The following is a 25,166-nucleotide window of genomic DNA, read 5'->3' on the forward strand; positions in this document are numbered from 1 at the left end:
GGAGACGCTTATTTAAAAAAAAAAAAAGTATCCTACCCATTCAAGCATTCTTTTTTGTTTTGTTTTGTTTTGTTTGTGTGTGTGTGTGTTTGGTTTTTGAGATGGAGTCTCGCTCTGTCACCCAGGCTGGAGTGCAGTAGCATGATCTTGGTTCACTGCAACCTCTGCCTTCCGCATTCAAGCAATTCTCCTGCCTCAGCCTCCCAAGTAGCTGGGACTACAGGTACCCGCCATCATGCCTGGCTAATTTTTGCATTTTTAATAGAGATGGGGTTTCACCATGTTGGCCAGGCTGATCTTGAACTCCTGACCTCAAATTATCCACCCACCTCAGCCTCCCAAAGTGCTGGAATTATAGGCGTGAGCCACCACACCTGGCCCTACAATTGAATTTCTAAACAAATTTTTACTTGGATATTATTACTTAAAAGATGAATGCACTCAAGAAGCATTCAATCAATGAACCAACCATGTGCCCAGCACTATTATAGTTGTTACAAAGGATAAAAAAGAATTTGAACAGAAAGGACTTTTGCTCCCAGCCAAGATGGAGCAATAGTGACTGGATTTCCTCTCCTTCCTGAAATGAAAGAAAGAAGGATGGAGGAAAGGAAGAAGTGAGGGAGGGAGATAAGGAAAGAATGAGGGAGATGAGAGAGGGAAGGAATGGGAAGAAAGAGGGAAGGAAGGGGGAAGAAAGAGGGAAGGAAGAAGGAAGGAAGGAAAGAAGGTAAGTTGGTTTTCAAGACTGTTTCAGGCAAGAAAGGACATTTACTGAGAGATGGAAAAACAAGGGAAGCCCCACAACTCCCCCACAGCTTACTGCTTTATGAAGGCTTCCAGGCTGTGGTAGAGGGAGAGAAAACCAGGCACATCTCAGCCAATTCTGAGCTGAAGAGACAGAGCTAAGAGTCCAAGGATACCAAGGTAGCCAGAGTTTTCAGGACAGAATACTAGACAGGAGAGAGCGACACAGTGGCCTGGAGTTGTGCAGAGGGTCTCCCCCAAGTATCTGGCATTATTGACCCATAGGGTGAGAAAACTACCCAAAGCTAGGGAGAGAACCTTCTAAGAGGATGAGAGAGCAATGTTACGTGTTCACACAGAGGTGGGAAGAGTGTTTCCACCAGCCAGACTGGAAAACTTCCTAATTCATGAGGCATGGGTAAAATACTCAAAAGGGTATTGCCTTGGTATTGAGGAATAATTACCCCAATACAAAACACTGCTTTGGTCCCACCTAATAACCCTTTTTAATTTTTTTGGAAACAGGGTGTCACTCTGTCATCCAGCCTGGAGTGTAGTGGCACAATCTTGGCTCGCTGCAGCCTCAACCTCCTGGGCTCAAGCAATCATCTCACCTCAGGCTCCCGAGTAGCTAAGACTATAGGCCCATACCACCTTGCCTGGCTGATTTTTATATTTTTTAATAGAGATGGAGTCTCACTATGTTACCCAGGCTAGTCTTGAACCCCTGGGCTCAAGTGATCCTCCCGCCTCGTCCTCCCAAAGTGTTCAAAGTGATGGGATTATAGGCATGATCCACCTTGCCTGGCTCCCACCCAATAACTCTTAAAAGACAGACCAAAAGAATCAAACTGTTGCCAAGTAACCTAATCTAATCCTATAACAATCCTACAACAAAGCTCAAGAATATTGTAGAAATACCAAAATATCCTGTACTCAACAGGTAAAATTCACATTAGGCATCTAATGAAAGAATACCAGGCATGCAAAATATAACCTATAATGAGAAGAAAGATCAATCAATTAAAATTGACCCAGAACTAGCCAGGCGCGGTGACTCACACCTCTCATCCCAGCACTTTGGGAGGCCGAGGTGGGCGGATCACGAAGTCAGGAGATCGAGACCATCCTGGCTAATATGGTAAAACCCTGTCTCTACTAAAATTACGAAAAATTAGCCAGGAATGCTGGCACATGCCTGTAGTCCCAGCTACTAGGGAGGTTGAGGCAAGAGAATTGCTTGAACTCGGGAGGTAGAGGTTGCAGTGAGCTGACATCGCGCCACTATACTCCAGCGGGGGACAGAGTGAGACTCTGTCTCAAAAAATAATAATAAATAAAAATAAAATAATAAAATTGACCCAAAACTGACAAAGATGTTAGAATTAACAGATGAGTATGTTAAAACAATTATTATGGCTGTATTCCATATGTTCAAAAACATGCATAATATTTCAACGATGCAAAATGAAGTTTTGAGATGAAAACTACAATTAGTAACATGAAAACTACAATGAGTAAGATGAAAATTGCATTGGCTAAGGTTGATAGCAGACTAGATGTAGCAGAGGAAAATTTTATTATTAGAAAGACACAACAATAGAAGCTATTTCAAATTAAACATACAGAGAAAAAAGAAGCTTAAAAAGTTAAAAGAGCACAGTGAGCTACAGGACAACTTCAAGCAGGCTCATATACCTGTAATTGGAGTCCGTGAAAAACAGGGAGTACAGAAAAATTATTTGAAGAAGTAACACTCAAAATATTTCTATTTTATGAAAACTATAAACCCACAAATTCAAGAAGCTCAATGAGTCCCAGCACAATAAGTCTGAAGAAAATTACACCAGTGCATATATAATCAAATTGTTCAATATATGTAATAAAGAGAAAATCTTAGAAGCAGCCAGAGAAAAAAGACATATTACATATAAAGGTACAAATATAAGGATAGCAGCAGATTTCCCGCTGGAAACAGGGCAAGTGAGAAAACAGTGCAGCAAGATTTAAGTGCTGAAAGAAAAAAAAATCTGTCAATCTGAATCCTATATCAGCAGAAATATCTTCAAAAATGAAGCTATAATAGAGACCTTTTCAGATATGCAAAAGTTGAAAAAATTCATCACTGGCAAAACTGTACTATAAAAAATGTTAGGCTGGGCACGGTAGCTCATACCTGCAATCCCAACACTTTGGGAGGCTGAAATGGAAGGATCTTTTGAGCCCAGGAGTTCAAGAACAGCTTGGGCCACAAGATTAGACCCCATCACTACAAAAAATAAAAAAATTAGCTGGGTGTGGTGGCACATACCTGTAGTCCCAGCTACTCAGGAGGCTGAGGCAGGAAGATTGCCTGAGCCCAAGAGGTGAAGGCTGCAGTGAGCCGTGATCACGTCACTGCACTCCAGCCTGGGTAACAGAGTGAGCCTGTCTCAAACAAACATACAAGAAATGTTAAAGAAAATCCTTGAAGCAGAAGGAAAATAATACCAGATTGAAACATAGATCTACCCAAAGGAATAAAGGTAAATATATGGGCAAATATGTAAGATTTATAAAATGATAATTGACTGCATCACTTTCAATGATAATTGACTGCTTAAATAAAAAATATGACATATTGTGTGGTTTATAACATATGAATAAGTAAAAGTATGATAATGAAAGCAGAAAGGTCAGGAGAGGAGAAATGGAAGTATATTAAAATTCTTATATGTAAAGTGGTGAAGGCAGACTGTGATAAGATATACAAGCCATAAACCCTGAAGCAACCATTAAAATAACAAAACAAAGAATTACAGCTACTAACCCAACAAAGAAAATAAAGTGAAATTATTTTTAAAAAATCCAAAAGAAGGGAGAAAAAGAGAAAACAAAGAAACAAAAAAGAAATGGAACAAATATAGAACAAAAAGAAGCTGATAAGCTTAAACTTAACCTGTCAATAATCACATGATAAGTAAATGGTCTATACTGTAGGATTCCACTTATACGAGGTATCTAGAGCAGAAAGTAGAAAGTAGAATGGTGGCTGCCAGGAGGTGGGGAGCAGGGAAATGGGGAGTTGTTGTTTAATGGGCAAAGAGTCTCAATTTTGCAAGATGAAAAAGTTCTAGAGATTGGTTGCAAAACAATGTGAATATACTTAACATTACTGTACTGAATACTTAAAATGGTTAAGATGATAAATTTTATGTTATATATATTTTACCACAATTAAAACAGAATAACCCGCATGTTTCTTTGAGGTGAGAAACAAAAGCAAGTGGTCTAAATGTTCTAATTAATAGGCAGAGATTGTCAGATTGGATTAAAAAGCAAGACATTATATAATGCTTATAAGAAACACAATATAGACACAATATGTTAAAATGTAAAAGGAGGTTGGAAAAAGATATGCCAAGCTAACATTAATCAAAAGATAGAATGGCTATATGAGTATCAGATGAAGATTTTAGATCAAAGAATATTACCAAGTGTAAAGATCATTTCATAATTATAAGTCAATACATCAAAATTCTAAAAGTTTATGCACCTAGTAACAGAGTTTCAAAATACATGAAGCAAAAATGGATAGAGCTGCAAAGACAAATAGAAAAATCATAATTATAATCAGAGATTTCACTACTCCCTCTTAATAACCAATAGATAATTGGGTAGAAAATAAGCAAGTATATAGAGGATTTGAATAACCCCATCAATCAACTTGACCTAGTTGACACTTATAGAACACTCCATCCAACAACAGCAAAATGCACATTCTTTTCACATGCACAAGGAACATTTAACAAAATAGGCCATATTCTGGGCCATAAAACAAGTCTCAAACATTTGAAAGGATTCAAGTCATAATAAAAAAGTTATCTCACCACAATGGAATTAAATTATAAATAGTGAATAATAGAGTCTTAGAAAATCTCCAAATATTTGGAAACTAGATAAGGCACTTCTTAATAACCTATCAGTCAAAAAGGCAGGAGGGATCAGAATGTATTTTGAATGGAATGAAAATGGAAACCCAACATACCCAAATTTGTGGGTGCCACTAAATCAGCACTTAAAAGGTTTCAAGTCAATAACTTCAGCCTCTACCTTAAGAAATGAGAAAAAGAAGAGCAAATGAAACCCTAAGTAAGTGGAGGAAAGGAAATAATGAAGATCAAAACAGAAATTAATGAAACAATACTGAAAAACAATGGAGAAAAATCAATGACACCAGAAGCTAGTTATTTGAAAAGATCATATTATTCAACTTCTAGGCATGGATCAGGAAAAAAGAGGAAAAAAACACAAATTAAGAATATCAGAAATAAGAGAAGTGACTTAATGACAGATTTTACAAGTAATAGGAGGATATTGTAAGGGAATATTATAAACAACTTTGCCCGGCCGGGTGCGGTGGCTCATGCTTGTAATCTCAGCACTTTGAGAGGCCAAGGTGGGTGGATGATTTGAAGTCAGGAGTTTGAGACCAGCCTGGCCAACATGGTGAGACCCCGTCTCTACTAAAAATACAAAAATTAGCTGGGCATGGTGGCAGGTGCCTGTAATCCCAGCTACTTGGGAGGCTGAGGCAGGAAAATCACTTGAACCCGGGAGACAGGGGCTGCAGTGAGCCGAGATCGCACCACTGCACTCCAGCCTGGGCGACAGAGCAAGACTCCACCTCAAAAAATATATATAGAAAATTAAAAAAAAAAAAAAAAGTTTGCCAATGCCAATTTAAACATGGGGTGGAGAAGGGTGATGAATAGGCAGAGCACAGAGGATTTTTAGGACAGTGAAAACTCTGTAAGACACTATAATGATGGACACACATCATTATACATTTGTCCAAACTCACAGAATGTACACCACCAAGAGAGAATCCTGATGTAAACAATATACTTTGGGTGATTGTGATGTGTCAGTGTTGGTTCATCAACAGCAACAATTTGCACCACACTCATAGGGGATATTGATAATGGGGGAGATCTACACATGTTGGGGCAGGGAGTAGATGAGAAATCTGTATCTTCCTCTCAGTTTTGCTGTAAACCTAAAACTGCTCTTAAAAAAAATAAAGTCCTTTTAAATTATTTTAAAAATATATATATTTTTCATAGAGATGAGGTCTTGCAATGTTGCCCAGGCTGGTCTCAAACTACTGGGCTCAAGCGATCCTCCTGAGCCTCCCAAAGTGCTGGGATTACAGGCATGAGCCACCACACCTGGCCTAAAGTCTTTTTTAAAAAGAAAGAAAAAGTGCAAAAGACTTGCACAGACACCACCAAATGAGACATTTGGTTGATAAATAAGTACATGAAGAGATGCTCAACAATTGGTCATCAGGGAAATGCAAGTTAAAACCACAACAAGGAACCATTACTTACTAGAATGACTTTTTTTCAAATTGACAGTCCCAAGCATTGGTAAGGATGTGGAACAACTGAAACTTTCATACACTGCTGGTGGAAATATAAAATGGTACACCCACTTTGGAGAAATGTTTGACAGTTTCTTATAAAATTAAACACAATATAATCCAGTAATCCTACTCCTGGATATTTAACCAAGATAAACTAAAATATATGTCCACAAAAAGATATACTAGAATGTTAACAGTTTTATTCATAATAGTAAAAAACTGGAAACAGCCCAAAGTCCATCAACAGATAAAAGGATAAATAAACTGTGATATATTCATACAATGGACTTCTACTCAGCAATTAAAAGGAACAAGCTACTGATAGATGCCATGGCATGGATAAATCACATAGACACGCTGAGTCATAGAAGTCAGACACAAAAGGCTACTGTTATGAACTGATTGTGTCCCTCGCAAAATTCATAAGTTGAAATCCTTTCCTACAACGTGACTGTATTTGGAGATGGGGCCTTTAAAGAGGTAATTAAAGTTAAATGAAGTCAAAGGGCCAATAAATCAAATCCGATAGGGACCTATTGAATTGGGGCTCTAACCCAATAGGACTAGTGTCCTTATAAAAAGAGGAAGAGACACCAAGGATGTGTGTGTCCTGAGAAAAGGCCATGTGAGGATACAGCCAGAAGACAGCCATCTGCAAGCCAAAGAGAGGCCTCAGGAGAAACCAAACCTGCCGACATCTTCATCTTGGACTTCCAGTCTTTAAAACTGTAAAAAAATAAATTTCCATTGCTTACACCACCCAGTCTGTGGTATTTTTTTGGCAGCTCTACCTGCCAAATACAACTACATATTGTACAGTTCTATTTATATGAAGTTTTAGAACAGGTAAAGCGGATCAGTGGTTGCCTGGGCCCTGGGATAAGGAGACAGATATTGACTGCAAATGGGGACAAGGAAACCTTTGGGGATGATGGAAATATTCTGTTTGACTGTGGTGGTGTTTTCACGAATATATGTATTTGTAAAACTCATCAAAAGGTACACTTAAAGTTGGCACATTTATGAAAATTATACTTCAATAAAGTTGATTTAAAAAAAATTCTCTGTGGAATGTGGATATCTGAAATTCAGAAAAAGAAACGAAATATTTGGTAAAAAGCATAGACAAACTATGGAATGGAATGTAAGGGAGTTGTGAAGTCTGCCAGTGCTTCATAACTTTCATTCTGCAATTTTGAACGTTTAGAGAGGTGCATTCCCAGCAAACAAGGCTTTGCATAGTCTCACCCCTACGTCCAAAGTGGGATGCAGATGCAGCTCTATATGCTAAAAGCCCCTGCAATCATAATCATATATTTCCTAAACTTTATTCATCAAAACAGCCAGCATTAAACATTAATCAACTAGTACAAAAATTGTATGTTCTTTAAAAAGAAAAAAAAAGAGGCTGGGCGCGGTGGCTCACGCTTGTAATCCCAGCACTTTGGGAGGCCGAGGTGGGTGGATCACAAGGTCAGGGGATAGAGACCATCCTGGCTAACACGGTGAAAACCCGTCTCTACTAAAAATACGAAAAATTAGCAGGGCATGGTGGCGGGCGCCTGTGGTCCCAGCTACTTGGGAGGCTGAGGAAGGAGAATGGCGTGAACCTGGGAGGTGGAGCTTGCAGTGAACTGAGATCGCACCACTGCACTCCAGCCTGGGCGACAGAGCAAGACTCCGTCTCAAAAAAAAAAAAAAAAAAAAAATTCTAAATACAAAATCTTGTATCTTTCTTCTTTCTTACCAACCCTCTATTTCTATCATCAACTGACGCTGAAGTTTTATTTAGTTGGATCCTCCTGGGTGTCCTGTTCTCCAACTTGAACCGGGCGTGGCATCAGAGCCCCTCTGGGATGCTTGTGTTACAGTGACCAAAGATCCTCATTATGGCACTAGAGAGTGCCCTAGTTAGGATAACTGTGTTCTAACACTGAGCTCCTGTTTCTTTTCTTACTGTAGAGTAGAAAAGAGAGATGTAGATTAGATTATTTTCAAAGTGTTTTTCAGCCAACTACCCACCCTGCCCCGCTCTGAGCTTATATTAGGTTCATTCATGACTTCACTCATTCATCATTCAGCTATATTATAAGGTATCTCTCGGTGCCCAGCTATGTATAAGGACTGGGGATGCAGCAGTGGAGACGGACAGGGTGCATGCCCTCATGGTGCTCACATTCCAGCGCGGGTGGGGAGCGGCAAGCATCCCAAAACAAGCTAGCTTCAACAAGAATGTACTGGTTGGATGCTGGGGAATCTCGGGCAGGATGGGCTTCAGTGGGCTCCCTGCCTCTCTCCGCTTAGTGAAGCCGGTAGTCAGGCGGCTTCCCACCGCAGCAGGACAAAGTCCAGAGCAGGAAGGACTCTCACAAACGCCTGAGGAAGTACAAGGAAGAGGGACGCTACCGGAAGCCGCTAGCTGACCTCTCCTTATGCCTCGTTGACCTGACTTGTGTCACGTGCTTTTATTTGACCCAATCACTGTAAGGGAGGCGGGACCTGTGGACCAATCAAGCTTCTCCATGGAACTGGGTGTGGTGGGAATCAGCTGGGCGTGCCTCGGGGGACCAAAAATTAGATACTGCTTATTCTAGTTGGCTTAAATTAACTCGAAGGTGCACGTAATAAACTTAAACAGTAGTTCAAGACAGCTGATAACCCTTTAGCAACTTCCAGAAGTACTGACTTCAAATATTGGCTTTAACTGCAAATCAGGGAGTATCTTAACACGAAACAAATCAGGAATGTCAAGAGGTTTCACTCCATGTCTGCTGTGAGAGGCCAGGAAAGACTGCTTTCGGGAGGCAAATCTTGAGCTGTCTTTGGAAGCACACAGCTTGGCTTTGAGTTCCCAGCTGGCTAAGTCCCTTAAGTTCTTGAAAGCTTCAGTTTCCTCTCCTGTTAAATGGGCACTATAATAGCTTTTATGCAGGATTTGTAAGACGACTAAATGAGATACTATACGTGAAGTCTTTTTAGTACAGTGCCTAGCACATAATGAGTGCTCGATATATTTTGGGTGTCATTACTATTTAACTTGTGCAGAGCCATCCCAATTGCCAGAATCGCTAGATAGAAGTGGATAGTTCTCTGTTTCTGACCCACACCTTCATCTTCTCAGAATCTGATTTTAGGTTGCAGTTGATCAAGTATAGGAGTACTTTGTTACAGGTATTTGTCAAGATTCTGTCCACTAGTATTTCTTTTCTCCCATGCTTCTCCACCACTGTAGCTTCAGAAGGTGATAGAAAAGTCAGACTCCCTGGGTTCAAGCCCCTGGCTTACCACTTACTCGTTCTATGGCCTTGGGAGGATATTTAAGTTCTCCTCATCTGTAAAATGGTGTAAAAATAGCATATTTGTCATAGGGTTGTTGTGTGTATGGTAGGAACACGTCTATGTGAAGGGCTCCCCAAGGTCCTGGCACATGGTAAGCACTTGATAGGTGTGTCTTGTATTATTACCATTTCATTTATCAACCATGACTCCTGACTCTTCCTGTTGTCAGTCCCAGTCCCTCTTCTTAACTCCAGGTGTTTATTTCCAGATGCCTGCTGAACAATTCCTCAGAAAGACACAGCCATAACTTAATTCTCAATCTATCCTAAAATACACCTAAAAACACCCATCCACTCTCCTCTTTCCCCAAATCTCCTCCTCCTTCTTACAACCATTCTTTCCATTAAGGTCAGCACCTATGGGAAACAAAAGGCTTTGTTCCCTGTTTTAAGAATTCCAGACATTAGAAAGCCTTGCTCCCCCACCCCCTCACCCCCAAATTCTCAGAGTTGCAGGGCACTTCCACTCAACATAAGGGAAATGAGGCCAGAGCTGTGACATGACTTGCCCAGGGTCACTAGCAAGTGGGCAGCAGAAGAAATCCATGCCTCCTGCCTTCGAGGTGACTATCCTTCCACCACCCCATGGTTTGCAGTTTCTCTGAGCCATTGAATCACCATGCCATGGTTGTCCTAAGGGCCCCCTCAGCAGGCTCACAGTCCTAGAAGTCGGGGAGGGATGACTGGGGGTGCCCAAGTATTTCTTGAAACAACCAAAAATCAGATTTTTCATAAACTGAATCTCTTGTTTATCCTGAGTTGTGTGAGGGTGGGGGAAGTGGGGGAAGTTAGCTCCTTTGAGAGTTTCCAAGCATTATGAGCAAAGTGAAACCCAAACTGAAGGATATGAGTCATTCTGAGTCTGCCTCTGTCGGCCACAAATGGGTACAAGAGATGTAAATTCTGCAGAGGTTGTGAGTAGCTTAGCCAGTGTTTTTCAATGAGAAATTCCACAGCCTGGAATTTGAGGGTGCCCAAGGGAGCTCTCTATGCCTCTTACTGCAATCCCATCTCTCTTAGCCCTGACAGATCTCAGGTGAGTAACTCTGCAACTGATTGGTGCTAAACGGGGGGGCCACATAGGCTTCAGACACCAAAACAACCATCTAGCTCATCGTGTTCCACTTCCTCAGACTATTGAAGTCAGAAAATTCCTGCCATTCCTGAGCTTGTAACACAGACTCAGACCCAGTGACCTCCTTTTGTTCCCGCTGGGGACTGCAGCCCCTCTGCAAGTTTAAACCTTTCAAATGAGCTCCAGCTTCATCTTAGAGACGCTGTCAGTGAAGGAAAGGGGAGTGGAGAGGAGGCACTGGGAAGGGCCTACAAGGTGAAAAAGGATGGCCACGACTTTCCCCATTCCCCTGCCACACTGTTGTGGGAAGAAAAAAAGTCCCAGAGAAAAACTGGAGTATAAAACTGTTCTCTCTTTATGGAGACAGAAAGTAAAATAGAGGTTACCAGGGTCTGAAGGGAGCAAGGGACGGGGAATTATTGTTTAATGGTTACAGAGTTTTTGTTGGGGATGATGAAAACGTTTTGGGTATAGATAGTGGTGATGATTACATACCATTGTGAATTTAATTTATTTAATGCCACTGAATTGTACACACTTACAAATGGTTAAAATGATAAATATTATGCTATGTACTTGGCCACAAACAAAACAAAACAAAACAAAAAAACTACCATAATGTCCCAAACACCCTCCCCCACATTTCTTTTGAGATGGACTTCAAATAGACTGGCCCTCAAATCTGTGGGGCTGGGTTCTTTGTCAGGAGATCATTATACTTTGCTTTAAGCTGGTGGTTCTAAAGAATTATGGATGACACAAATGACTGAAACTGATTTACTTCTCAAGTGTTTGAGGTTCCTTCATCCCTACCCAACAATGTCTAGTCAGGAAAAGCTTGTCTTAACCAAAGTCAGAAAAATAAAAGAAAATGCACAAGCCATCATCTAAAGTGGACCCTGGTTTAAGAAAATCTCAGATTTGGAAAACAAATTGGAGACTGATGATTTGCCTTATGAAAGATTGCATCCCTTAACAAAAGAGTTTACTCAAAAGTTCTTTCAGAAGAGAGCCCCCTGGTGCATTTAATGATATTATTGGATTAAAAAAATCATCTGGACCATTGAAGGGCACTGCACTGTAAATATATGAATACATTGTATTGTGTTGTAAGAGTGGGAATAAAAGAGTCAGGATTCTTTGACAAATGGAGCATTTTGGCCCGAAGTAACACAAAGAGAGAGCAAGATGAGTTTTCTTGGCCTAAAATCCTGGCGGCTTTCTGGAAAGGCTTTGGGAGTTTATGTGATTTATTTAAGACCAGCTAAGCACAAGGCCTGTGATATATCCATTTTGAGAAAGGGCCTGTGCCAAATTTAGGGTCAAAGTTCTAACGCTGCTCATGCTAACCCCCATCACCTGCCCATTTAATCATAAAGGTTCTGAGACGTGAGCTCAACTCTGTCCTGCAATGGCAGAAAAATATATCTGTTGCCAGAAAGTGGATTCTCCAGTGATGAAGAATGATCCTTATTTATGTCTGCATAGGTACATTCTGGGGCCCATAAAGGTTTAATTGTCCCTCTAACTAGTTTTTTAAAAAACCCACAAAGAGGCTGCCAGCTTTCCCCAGAGTTTAAAACCAACTGAATGCGGTTCTGTGGAAACTGCTTTAAGTGTGTAACTCGCGCCGTGTCCTGGGGCACAAGGCGTGATTGTTTTGGGGACTCAAAAGATGCAGCTCTTAGGAGGACTTTTAAAGTCAGTTTTTGTGGCTTTCGGCTGCTGCTGACCCTGGATTGCTCTGCAGAGAGAGAGAGAAACTCTTTCATCTAGGAGCCAGGCTCTAAGTTACTCCCATGGTGCCACTGCCCCCTGCTGCCACCTTCTGATTGGGGGTGGGAGGCACTCCAGTGTCACGGGGCCTCAAAAGTCTTTTTCTCTCAGACATTGTCTTTGCTGGTTTAAAAGGCTCTCTCAGGAAGCTAAGGACAGAGGAGACACAGAAAGAGAGAAAACATGTCTATGTGTTTATGAGACAAAAAGAGAAAGACGGACTCTGGTAACCAAGACTGCATCCAGAGAGAGACACTTTGCTTGACCTCTTGGGTGTGTGAGGGGAGCAGTGGCCCATTCTGTCACTCCCCTTACAATGCAGTCTCCCCTGTTCATTCATTCCATAATTATTGATTGGACGCCTACTATGTCCCAGGCACAGCAGTTAATAAAATGCACACAGTCCCTGCTCCCAGAAAGCTTAGTCTCATGGGAGAGTCACATCTCAATAAATGTTAAGTATGCCAACAAACACGTGATTACAAAATGTGATGAGTGCTATGGAGAAAACATGCAGGGTGTTGAGAGAAGCTAATGGAGGGCCATGGAAGGTCCTCTGAGGAAGTTAGGCCTTGTAAGCTAGTTCTGAAGGATGAGAGTCAGGGAGGCAAAAGGGGCTTTTAGAGCAGGGAGAAGCATGCTAGGTAGAAGGAACAGCATATGCAAAGACCCTGAGGTCGGAACAGCAGAGCCTGTGAGGTGTTGATAACGGAGTGAGCTGTGGCTAGAAAAGGAGGCAGTAAACATTGCTCCCAGAATCTTCTTTGTCTTCCGCTTTGAGCCTCCTCCCTTAAAGATTTTTAATGGTTTCCCCATCCATCACACTTCACATTCAGCTTCAAAGGACCACCTCCAGACTGCCCCCAGATCCTCTCAACCCTTCTCCTATTCTTGGGTTCTGTGGAGAAAACACATTTGTCAAAAGACTAAAGCAAATAGTTTGGACGTGCGGTTCTGTACCATAAGGGAGGCTATAATGAAGTCAGTCCCAGTTTACATGACTCCAAATGGTTCCATTTAAATGTCCCACCCTGTATTTATGTGTCCCTACCACTTTAGTTGACTGTTTATCTTCCAGTATACTCGACTGTACTTGCATCTTGGCCTTTATTTAACTTCATCCCTTACTTTCTCCATTCCATGCCCTATCATTTACATTTTTCTTTAGGAAATGTAAATATTTATTTACAGTATTAGCTTTTACTCTTGCGTACCTCTATACATTACAGAGTAAACAGATGGTGATATGGGTTCTAGTCCTGAATTTTCCATAAACTGGTGGTGACCTTAGCCAAGTCATTTAACCTCACTGAGCCTAAAATATTTCTTTGTAAAGTGAGGGGTTTTTCATTTTTGTTTTAGTTAGCAGATTTGTATCCAGGATTCCTCTTAAATTCTGTGATTCTGTACCTCTTACAGCCACCTCCAAGTATTTCGCTTGTATCTTCGTCTTTATACACTCCTCTTTCAGAATGTCTTTGTGGATAGGACTGACTTCCTACATAATGTGCTTTTGAGGGATAGTGTACACAGAATAGTATTTAATAACAAGAATAGATCACACTACTGGGCTTGAGTTAAAGCTCTCATATGTGAGAACATGGTTAAGGAACAGGAAAATTCTAGTTGCAGGCCTGAAATTACCATGAGCTGCTTCTCAAACTGGGTTGTAGGCACCCATAGGGATATACAGAGATGTACCAACAAGTACAGGAAGCCCTTCTTCTGGAACAAGAATTCTACTCAAAGATTTGAGGGAGGGGCCAGGTGCAGTGGCTCATGCCTGTAATTCCAGCACTTTGGGAGGCCCAGGTGGGCAGATTGCTTGAGCTCAGGAGTTTGAGACCAGCCTAGGCAACATGATGAAACCCCGTCTCAACAAAAAATGCAAAAATTAAGTGGGTGTAGTGGCACACACCTGTAGTCCCGGCTACTTGGAGGACTGAGGCAGGAGGACTGCTTGAACCCAGGAGGTCGAGGCTGCAGTGAGCTGATATTGTGCCACTGTACTCCAGCCTGGGGGACAAAGTGAGCCCCTATCTCAAAAAAAAAAAAAAAAAAAAATTGAGGGAAATAGACTTTAGTATTAAAACAAATGGATATATTATGAATAGAAGAGAAAGTCATACAACATCTTGGTAGGAAAAGGGAACCCTGGGCTGGACAGCTTTGGTCATACTTCAGTGTAAGAGGAAACAGGGCTTTTCTTCTGTTCCTGGGTTGCTTGGAAATACTTGCATTATGGGTCATTTGAGGTATGTGCACTTTAATAGGGCAAAGGTGTGAAGTTATCCAGGATGGGCATTCCTGCTAAATAATGGACATACGTAGAAACTTCAGTTTCACCCATTAGAAGAGTTTAAAGAGGGTCCTGAGGTTGAGGGAGAGCCAGGCCTAACATAAGCCAAAGACCAAATGAGTTAGAGAATCTTTTTTTAAATTTATTTTTAGTTTTTAATTTTTATTTTATTTTTTTTACAGGGTCTTGCTGTGTTGTTGAAGCTAGTCTCAAACTCCTGGCCTCAAACTCTTGGCCTCAAGTGATCCCCACCTGCCTTCCCTTCCAGGAGCGTTTTTTTGTTTCGTTTTTTTTTAGATGGAATCTCGTTCAGCTGCCCAGGCTGGAGTGCAGTGGCACGATCTCAGCTCACTGAAACATCCACCTCCTGGGTTTAAGCGATTCCTCTGCCTCAGTCTCCTGAGTAGCTTGGATTACAGGTGCCCACCACCATGCCCAGCTAATTCTTGTCTTTTAATAGAGATGGAGTTTCACCATGTTGGCCAGGCTGGTCTTGAGCTCCTGACCTCAGGTGATCTGCCCACCTCAGCCTCCTAAAGTGCTAGGATTACAGGCGTGAGCCACCGAGCCCGGCCAAGTTACAGAATCTTACTGAGGACCCTGGCTAAAGGCTAGGCTTGAACTGACCCAAACACCAGCAAGATCTTTCACCCTTTCTCAGTCCTCAGGTAGCACTGAGGTACTTACTGAAGTACTTACAAGCCCCAGCCCTGGTACTTCCCATGCCATTATATGTTATATTTTATTGTGTACATATAGATACCAGAGTCAAGGAGGTGGTGTGAATTAAGAGAAAGTATCTAATCAAGAGGCAAGACCTTGCTTACTGTGTGACTTTTGGTTACTCTCTGAAATCTCTTTGATCCCCAACTTGTTCACCTTTCAAACAGTACAATATGACACCTGCCTTGCCTACTGAATGGTATCGTGTGCAGAGCATATAGATCTGCGATGTAAAAGCATTCTGTAAATCATTACACAGAAATCAGTTATTAACTAAGACCCCAAAGGGAAGAAGTGCATATCTCTTACTTCATCTTTCTACTCCCCTCAACCTCTAACTTTTGCTTGGTTGGTTCTGATGACTGTTAACGATAAAGATCATGAAATGCTGTACCTGGGCTGACCCTGGGAAAACTAATTTTGTCTTTCTCTGCTACCTCCTCTCCCTCCTCTTCTGGCTTCAGTCCCCTCCCCCACACCCACTACCATGTGCTCCTGGACTGCTATTTCTTCCCACTGACCCTCCCAGACAATTTGGATATTAAGAGAATACTTAAATAGACAATTTAACATATATGAAAGAATTGTTAGAGGAATTTCAGACATCAGTAGGCAGTTTTACAGCAATGCAATTTTTGTGGGGGAAACGAACTGGTATTATTCTGGAAACTTTCTCCCAGAAATAAAAATGCCAGATGGAATTCCCAATTTGCATTTTTAAAGAGAAATCAGTAACCCAGCCTAAATATCTCCCTATGTAATAAGGAAGCATCATATTTCATTGAACTCTTTGCTGAAGTCACTGTGCAACTTCCTCCCACTTCTGGTGAGTTTAGGGTGAAGGCTGGCCTGCTTCACAGTTGGCATCCCTGAGGGAAACAGCAGGAGAGAGCAAGGAGGAAAGGGTGGGTTTGGTAGGGATGAGTCTGAGATGCTCTGGATAAACAGTAACTTGGCTAGGCCACTCCCCTAGTATCTGCCTGGGCCTCAAGGTGGAATGGACTTTTTTAAAGCACAGATGCTCTTGGGCGTCTTTATAATTTACTCCTCCAAACCCAAGAGTTGTGCAAGAAACATCCACACATCCACACTCCACACTAACAAGGCAAAGGTTGTCTTTTTTTGTTTTTGAGATGGAGTTTCACTCTTGTTGCCCAGTCTGGAGTGCAATGGCATGATTTCGGCTCATCACAACCTCTGCCTCCCAGGTTCAAGAGATTCTCTTGCCCCAGTCTCCTGAGTAGCTGGGATTACAGGCATGAGCCACCACGCCCAGCTAATTTTGTATTTTTAGTAGAGACGGGGTTTCTCCATGTTGGTCAGGCTGGTCTCGAACTGCTGACCTCAGGTGATCCACCCGCCTTGGCCTCCCAATGCCCTGGGATTACAGGCTTGAGCCACCGCGCCTGGCCTTGTTTTGTTTTTTTGAGATGGAGTCTCGCTCTGTTGCCCAGGCTGGAGCACAGTGGTGCAATTTCGGCTCACTGCAACCACTGCCTCCCAGATTCAAGCGATTCTCCTGCTTCGGCCTCCCGCATCGCTGGGATTACAGGCGTCTGCAACCATACCCAGCTAATTTTTTGTCGTTTTTAGTAGACCCGGGGTTTCACCATGTTGGCCAGGCTGGTCTCGAACTCCTTGACCTCAGGTGATTCACCTGTCTCAGCCTCCCAAAGTGCTAGGATTACAAGTGTGAGCCACTGCGCCCGGCCAAGGCAAAGTTAAGGATAACTCATTCAAGGCAGAGTTTCTTTCTTTTTTTTTTTCTTTTTCGGAGACAGAGTCTCGCTCTGTTGCCCAGGCTGGAGTGCAGTGGCGTGATCTCACTCACTGCAACCTCTGCCTCCCGGGTTCAAGCAATTCCCTGCCTCAGCCTCCCAAATAGCTGGGAATACTGGCGCCCGCCACCACGGCCGGCTAATTTTTGTATTTTCAGTAGAGTCGGGGTTTCGCCATGTTGGCCAGGCTGGACTCGAACTCCTCACAGGAGATCCACTCGACTCAGGTGTCAGCCACCGCACCTGGATTCTTACCGTAATACTTTCATCTTTTTTGTTTTGTTTTGTTACTGTACACTTTTATGGTAAGAAGTCAAGTGTAATAAAGAGGGACGGGAACAGGTGAAGTGGATACGCTTCCTTTCCATTTTCTCAGGCAGGGGCACTCCAGTTCTTCACATCACTGCAAGGGCGACAGAGTAGATTCAGAGTCAAGAAAGGCAAGGGCTGGAGCCCAGCAGGCGGAGGGCGGCCACGGGCGGAGACCCCAGTGAGCAGAGCCTGGCCCCAGCGCTGGCGGCTCCTCCGCTTCTCCTACATGGGAGGAAAGAGCGCGGCCCCTGCGCCCCTGTGGCGGTGGCGGAGGACACGCTGTGAAAACAACCCTCCTGGGTGTGGCTCCGCTTCTCGGCTGTCTGAACAGCCTGAAGAAAAGCCCCACGCATGCTCTCGCCTCGTCTCAGCAGTTCCAGGCCATCTTTCTCGAGGGGCGGAAGCTGACCGGCAGGAACCGGCCCCAGCGACCAGCTCGAGGCCTGGTTGGCTTCCAGCTCAGGAAGGACGCACCAGCCTGCCGCTTCCGGCCCTGGCGGGCCGCACGTGCCCGGCCCCGTTGCCCCGGCGACCGCGGAGGTTTGTTCTCAAACCCCGGCCTCTCGCACCGCGCGCCGCCCCAACCCGCCGCTCCGCCGCGGTGGTACGGTCCAGGCCGCTAGGCCGCGAGGCCCCCGGAGCGGACGCCAGTGGGCTTCCCGCGGCGGGGGAGGAGGAGGTGAGCAGGAGGTGACGGCCTGGGAGCCGGAGGCTGGCCTGGGCCGGCGTTTCGGGTGAGGGGGGCACCTCGCCGCGGAGGAAGAGGCCTTCCCACGCGGCCCGCCCTGCCAGGCTTCGGTGGCCTTAGTTTCCTCGTTGCCGCCCAGGGCTCCACTTCTGTCTCACTTCCTCCACACTCCTTTTCCCCTGTCTGCCGCTCAGCACCCCCAAGACCCTCAGGCCGCTACCCTCTTCCCGCCGCCCCCAGGGACCCCCTTGGCAGTTGGGGAGGCCCCTTCCCCAGCGCCAACAACACGCCTTTCTCCCTCACCCAGATACCATCAGCAAAATGCCAGACGTCGAGGAGAGTGTGCCCCCGAAGGACCTTGGCGACTCAGAGGGCAGGTCCTGTAAGCCCGAAACCTCAGGACCCCCCCATGAAGACAAGAGCGGCCCCGAGGACCCCCCTCCCTGTAGGTCCAGCTCGGCGGTCCCTGTGGCCTTCTAGGGGGGTGCTTAGTGTGGGGGGTCCGCAGACCCCCCCATCCCCCAAGTTTTCTCTCTTCACCGTCCCTCTCTTGTTTGTCCTTCTCCGTTTCTCCCCCACCCGCCTTTACTTACAGGCCCGAGGGCAGAGGTCTTCAAAGAGTTTTTGGTCTCAGAGAAAGAAGTGACCCAAGCGTGATTACTTTAATCTGACAAGATTTGAGACTGAGTCGGTTCAAAGCTCTCCTTTGTATTGTATTTTGAATATGTAGGGGGAATTGGCAGATAGATCTGGGGTTGATTTTAAAGAACCCAAATGATCCCAGACGGGAATTGGGTTTTCTCAGCACTTTGCTGACTCAAGAAGTAGTAGTGTCCTGGGCCCAGTCTCTAGCTCGGTTCTGTAGTGGATGTTCTTTCGTGTTCTTATTGGGGCACAAGGTCTTCTCCGCGCTTTTTGGTGGGTCCAGTCTCACTGGGACTCATGCTGTATTTCTCTTAATCTCCAGAGAACGTAACTAGTCATCAAACTGAAGAGCTGTCTGCGTGCAACAACTCGAGAGAAAATTCTTGACTATTGAAATGCGAAAAATTAGATTGAGGCTTTGAGGCTGAATTAGTTTCTCTTGTGGCCACATGGGGTCGCTGCTGGTTAACAGAATGGCACCAAAAGGCTTACTGGGGCCATTTTCAACAGCCATAGAACCTGATGTAGGATGAAAAGTCCATTTTTTTTGTACATACAATTTAAGTTTTTTAGGTGTCTATTTAAATAAGTCCATATATAAAACAACTCTCAGTAAAATGAAAAATTCCTTTTTTAAAAAATTTGAAATTTGGTATATTAGGTTGACTTGGTTGTTATATTACTTGAAAATGTCTTTGTCCTTGGGATGTGGATTTTTAAAATCTATTTCGGTTAAATTTTATCTCTGATTTCTCTTTGAGCTCTCTTCATTCCTGAATTTTAGTGCTGTTTTGGAATTGCTTAGTGCTATGTAACTTTTGAGCAACAGAACAGTCTTATCAAGGCAGGCTATGAACTTTGATCTGTTGTAGTTGGAAAGTGTTTCTGTGTCTATTTCCCGCCGTCCCTCAATAAGCTGCTGCAGCTCCATCCCCTTCTGAAGATTTTCTCTTAGCTCTCATTTAGCATTCGTGAATTAGCAGTGAATCTATTTACATATTTGATTGTGTTTTGCCATTTTGGCTGGAACTAAAGACTTCAGAGAGGCTGCAGAAATAAAGGGTCCACTTAAATCAAGCATCCACTTAAGGTCCAGTTCACCTTCATGTTTACCTAAGCAGGGACTCAGTGGATTTTTGCTAATGGTCTACAATCCCCTTAACTTTTTATTTTTAAATATCCTAAGTCTGCTGAAAAGTAAAAAATAATACAGTGAATGCCCACATTGTTAATATTCTGCCATATTGCTTTTTCTCTCTCCCTGTATTTCCCCCTCCTGCCTTGTAAAATTACAACGTCATGACTTCTTTTAATTTTTGTTGTTGGTGGTGGTCTTTTTTGTTGGTTTTTTGAGACAGAGTCTCTGTCACCCAGGCTGGAGGGCAGTGATGCGATCTCGGCTCACTGCAACCCTTCTGGGTTCAAGTGATTCTCCTGCCTCAGCCTCCTGAGTAGCTGGGATTACAAGCATGTGCCAGTATGCCCAGTTAATTTTTGTATTTTTAGTAGAGACAAGGTTTCACCATGTCAGCCAGGCTGGTCTCGAACTCCTGACCTCAGGTGATACACCTGCCTCAGCCTCCCAAAGTGCTGGGATTATAGCCAAGAGCCACAGCACCTGGCCTTGACTTCTTTTAATTTTAAAATTTTTGTGGGTACATAGTAGGTATGTCTATCAGGTACATGGGATATTTTGATACAGGCATACAATGTGTAATAATCACATAAGGGTAAATGTGGTATACATCATCTCAAGGATTTATCCTTTGTGTTACAAACAATCCAATTATACTCTTTTAAGTATTTTAAAATGTGCAACTAAATTATTGTTGACTATTGTCATTCTGTTCTCTCAAATACTAGATCTTATTCATTCTATTTTTGTACCCATTAACCCACCGTGCTTCCCTGCAACCCCCCAACCCCCCACCCAACTACCCTTCCCAGCCTCTGGTTTTCTGTCATTCTATTCTCTATCTACATGAGTTCAACTGTTTTAATTTTTAGCTCCCACAAATAAGTGAGAACATGTGAAGTTTGTCTTTCTGTGCCTGGCTTAATTCGCTTAACATAATGACCTCCCATTCCATCTGCGTTGTTACAGATAACAGGATCTTGTGTTGATTTTTTATTTTTGGCTGAATAGCACTCCATTGTGTATATCTACCATTTGTCTGTTGATGGACACAAGTTGCTTCCAAATCTTGGCTATCATGAATAAACATGGGAGTGCAGATATCTCTTTGATAGATTGATTTCCTTTCTTTGGGGTATATACTCAGCAGTGGGATTGCTGGATCATATGGTCGCTCTATTTTTAGGTTTTTGAGGAACTAAACCAAACTATTCTCCATAGTACTGATTTACATTCCCACCAACAGTGTACAGGGGTTCCCTTTCCTCCATGTCCTCAGCAGCATTTGTTATTGCCTGCATTTTGGATAAAAGCCATTTTAACTGGGGTGAGATAGAAAGTCATGACTTTACCTCTAAATATTTCATCATGTATCTAAGAACAGGGGCATTCTCCTATGTAACTTTTCTACAGTAACCTTATTTTTCCTTTTTACATTTTTAAATCTTTTTACTATAGAAAAATTACACATTTATATATTAGTAACACATAAATTACACATTTATGTATTACACACTAATATAATGAGCCCCCATTTATCCATCATCCAGCTTCAACAAGGATCAACTTGTGGCCAATCTTTGTTCATCTACATCTCCTCTACATGTTGGAGCCAAATAATTTTCTGTGAAAAATCATGATGCTTCATCAAAAGAGAGTGATAAAATATGATGTATTGTATACAGCTTCATTTTACCGACCAAGTAATCATTGTAACTACCATATATATCTATTATGTGTGAATGCTATGAGCTGTACTATAGTTCTGCACTAAAAACTTAGAACAGTGGTTGCCAAATGCCCATGCTGGTCTGTGACAAAATTCTTAGCACTATTTAGTGAAATTAAATCATAAAGATATTGTAATGAGTTTTCCTAAAGTTAATTCGATTTAAAGGACTGCTTTTTATTTTGATAATATTTCCTTTCTGGTTTTTTTTTGGAGGTTAAGCTATCTTTTCTTTGATGAAATTATGATTTTGGTAGTGGTAGAGGGATTTTTATTTGCTTGTTTCACTGTCCATACTAGACAAAACAAAAAGTTGGCAAGTTGTTTTCAGTTGCTTAAAATATTTTCGGAAATTTTATTAGTCTGTGAAATCCTAAAATCTGAGAACTACCGCTTTAGAAGACCAAATGACTTTGGCACTATTCAGTAACATCTGAGTATTATCTGTAGGGAGAGTTTAGCTTTCATCTGTGTAGCATCAGAGGCAGGAACAGGAACGTGGAACCTTAATACTTAGATAAATGTTTATTTTTGCAAATTTCAAATTATTGTTTCTTTGCTGCTATAAATACGATTTCACTTTTTAAGAGAAAGTTTTTCATCTGTTTCACTTCCTCCTTTTTTTATGAACTAGCTATTTGTCCTCTCTTCCCCCAGTGTGAGACTACTATTCTGAAAGTTTCTAGCGCTGGCGTGGGGCATACAGTGCAGAAAACATAAATCACTAGAATAATTGGGTGAGTCTGTGTAAGACCAGTTTGATTAATCTAAATTTGGGGCCTACTAGATTGAGTGAATCTCTGACTAAAATAGAAATTCAGACTTGCATGGGCTCATTGTTGTCCACCATCAGTTCTTTCTGTCACAGGTCTGACAGAAACCGTTAATGAAGTTTCCAAGCTGAGCAACAAGATTGGGATGAATTGTGATTACTACATGGAAGAGAAGGTTTTACCTCCAAGCAGGTATAGACTCTTCTTCTTTCTTCATGTTGCTCATCCTGGCTTAGGTACTTAGCACTAATGGCTTCAGATCAGACTTGAAGCATTTTTATTTAATGGTACAATCAGTATTTAAACTTGAGAGGTCTCAACAACTTAAACAGAAGAGTACTAAGTTGTAATTATTGGTACCAAAGAAAGTCAAGAAGCAAATGTTACTTAGCCAACAAATAAACCAAAGCAACACTTGTTGGAATAAATAGGATGGATTTCAGATCTCTGACAAACTTGGAGGAAGCAGCCTGTAGTACTTAATCTGTTGCTGCATAACAAATTACCCCAAAATTTAGCAGCTTAAAATAATATTTCATTTTTCCATTTTGGGTGGTTTTATTTTTTTGGAGGCAGGGTCTTGCTCTGTTACCTATGCAGGTATGCGGTGGTGTGGTCATGGCTCACTGCAGGCTCCACCTCCTGTGCTCAAGTGATCCTCCTACCTCATTTTCTGATTTTTTTTTTTTTTTTTAGAGATGGGGTCTCACTGTGTTGCCCAGGGTTATCTTGAACTCCTAGGCTCAAGCAGTCCTCCCGCCTCAGTTTCCCGAAGTGCTGGAATTACAGGCATGAGCCATTGTGCCCAGCACAATAATATTCATGATGTCATAGTTTCTGTGGATGAGAGCTATGGGCATGGTTTAACTGTATACCTCGGGCTTATAGTCTCTCATGGGTTGTAGTCAGTCTGCTGACTCTTGGCCAGAGGCTCCCTCAATTTCTTGCCACATGGGCTTTTCTATAGGGCAGCTCTAAACATGGCAGCTGGCTTTCCTCCAAGGGAGAGAACAAGAGTGTGTGTGAGAGATGGTGCCCATAACAGAAGCCAGTCTTTGTTACCTAATCTCAGAAGTGACATCCCATTGCTTCTGCTACATTCTTTTTTTTTTGAGTTGGAGTTTTGCTCTTGTTGCCCAGGCTGGGGTGCAATGGCGCGATCTCCGCTCACTGCAACCTCCGCCTCCCGGGTTCAAGCAATTATCCTGCCTCAGCCTCCTAAGTAGCTGGGATTACAGGCATGTGCCACCACGCCCGGCTAATTTTGTATTTTTAGTAGAGATGGGGTTTCTCCATGTTGGTCAGTCTGGTCTCGAACACCCAAGCTCAGGTGATCCGCCTGGGCCTCCCAAAGTGCTGGGATTACAGGCGTGAGCCGCCTTCTGCTACATTCCATTTGCTATAAATGAGTCATTAGATCCTGCTCACCCTCAAGGGGAGAGGCTTCCACAAAGATGTGAATGCAGTTGGCCCTTATATCTGTGGGCTCTGCATCCCGTGGATTCAACCAACTGCATATAGAAAAAATTAGAAAAATGAAATAAATAACACAATAAAAATAATACAAAATAATACAAAATTAAAAACCAATATCGTATAACAACCACTTACGTTGAATTAGATATTTAAGAGATGATTTAAAGTTTATGGGGCCAGACGCAGTGGCTCACGCCTGTAATCCCAGCACTTTGGGAGGCAAAGGCGGGTGGATCACGAGGTCAAGAGATCGAGACCATCCTGGCCAACATGGTGAAACCCTGTCTCTAGTAAGAATACAAAAATTAGCCGGGCGTGGTGGTGCGAGCCTCTAGTCCCAGCTACTCGGGAGGCTGAGGCAGGAGATTGAACCCAGGAGGCAGAGGTTGCAGTGAGCCAAGATCGCGCCACTGCACTCCAGCCTAGCGACAGAGCCAGACTTCGTCTCAAAACAAAACAAAACAAAACAAACAAAAAAGCTTATGCGTGGATGTGCATAGGTTATATGCAATACTATGCCATTTTGTATCAGGGACTTGAGCATCCGTGAATTTCCGAGGGGGATCCTGGAACCAATCCCTCTTGGATACCAAGGGATGACTGTATCAGGAAGCAGAGATCTTTGGGGCCGTCTTGTCAGCTGCCTACCATATAGCTCCTATCAACTACCCTTTTAAGTGGTTTCATACTAAACAGGCACAGATAAAGATTTTCTGTTAGTGGTGTTTTGACTCGGGATTTTTTTCCCCCCAGCTTCATAACTCAGCTTATTTATCAAAATCTGAACTCTGTTGATAAAGAATGCTTCCACACCCACACCAGGCTTTATTTTTATTATTCTTAGTTATATTGACATTGTGGTAAAGAAGAACCATTCAGTAAGTATGAATTGAATTGGCTCTGCTGGTTTATTGACAATTAAGTGGGTAAATTTTAGTGTCAGATTTTTTTTTTCTGAGACAGAATCTTGCTCTGGTGCCAAGTTGGAGTGTGCAGTGGCGCGATCTCGGCTTACTGCAACCTCGGCCTCCTGGGTTCAAGCAATTCTCTTGCCTCAGCTTCCCGAGTAGCTGGGACTACAGGCACGCGCCACCATGCCCAATTAATTTTTGTATTTTTAGTAGAGGCGGGGTTTCACCATGTTAGCCAGGATAGTCTCAATCTCTTAACCTCATGATCCACCCGCCTTGGCCTCCCAAAGTGCTGGGATTACAGGTGTGAGCCACCACACCCGGCCCAAATTTTATATTTTTAAGCAATTCTTG

The 25,166-nt window shown here is 42.8% G+C and overlaps 1 protein-coding gene across 24 annotated transcripts in view; it reads left to right on the forward strand.

Annotated features, from left to right (window-relative positions):
* TCP11 (t-complex 11) overlaps positions 1-25,166 on the forward strand; it is a 143,149-nt gene that overhangs the window by 100,998 nt on the left and 16,985 nt on the right. For 2 of the 24 annotated variants that reach the window (XM_078000231.1, XM_078000232.1), the window contains one exon: positions 22,506-22,617. The exons of 2 other annotated variants lie outside the window; for them this stretch is intronic. In XM_078000231.1, coding sequence (XP_077856357.1) covers positions 22,506-22,617 — 112 coding nt within the window. Of the gene's footprint in view, positions 1-10,428; positions 10,529-17,541; positions 18,135-18,450; positions 18,589-19,110; positions 19,313-22,505; positions 22,618-25,166 lie in introns of those variants that run through there. 20 more of the 24 variants (XM_078000234.1, XM_078000240.1, XM_078000242.1 and 17 more) reach the window with 18 other exon arrangements.

Source organism: Macaca mulatta, chromosome 4, assembly GCF_049350105.2.
Source record: "Macaca mulatta isolate MMU2019108-1 chromosome 4, T2T-MMU8v2.0, whole genome shotgun sequence".
In the NCBI taxonomy this organism is placed as follows: domain Eukaryota; kingdom Metazoa; phylum Chordata; class Mammalia; order Primates; family Cercopithecidae; genus Macaca; species Macaca mulatta.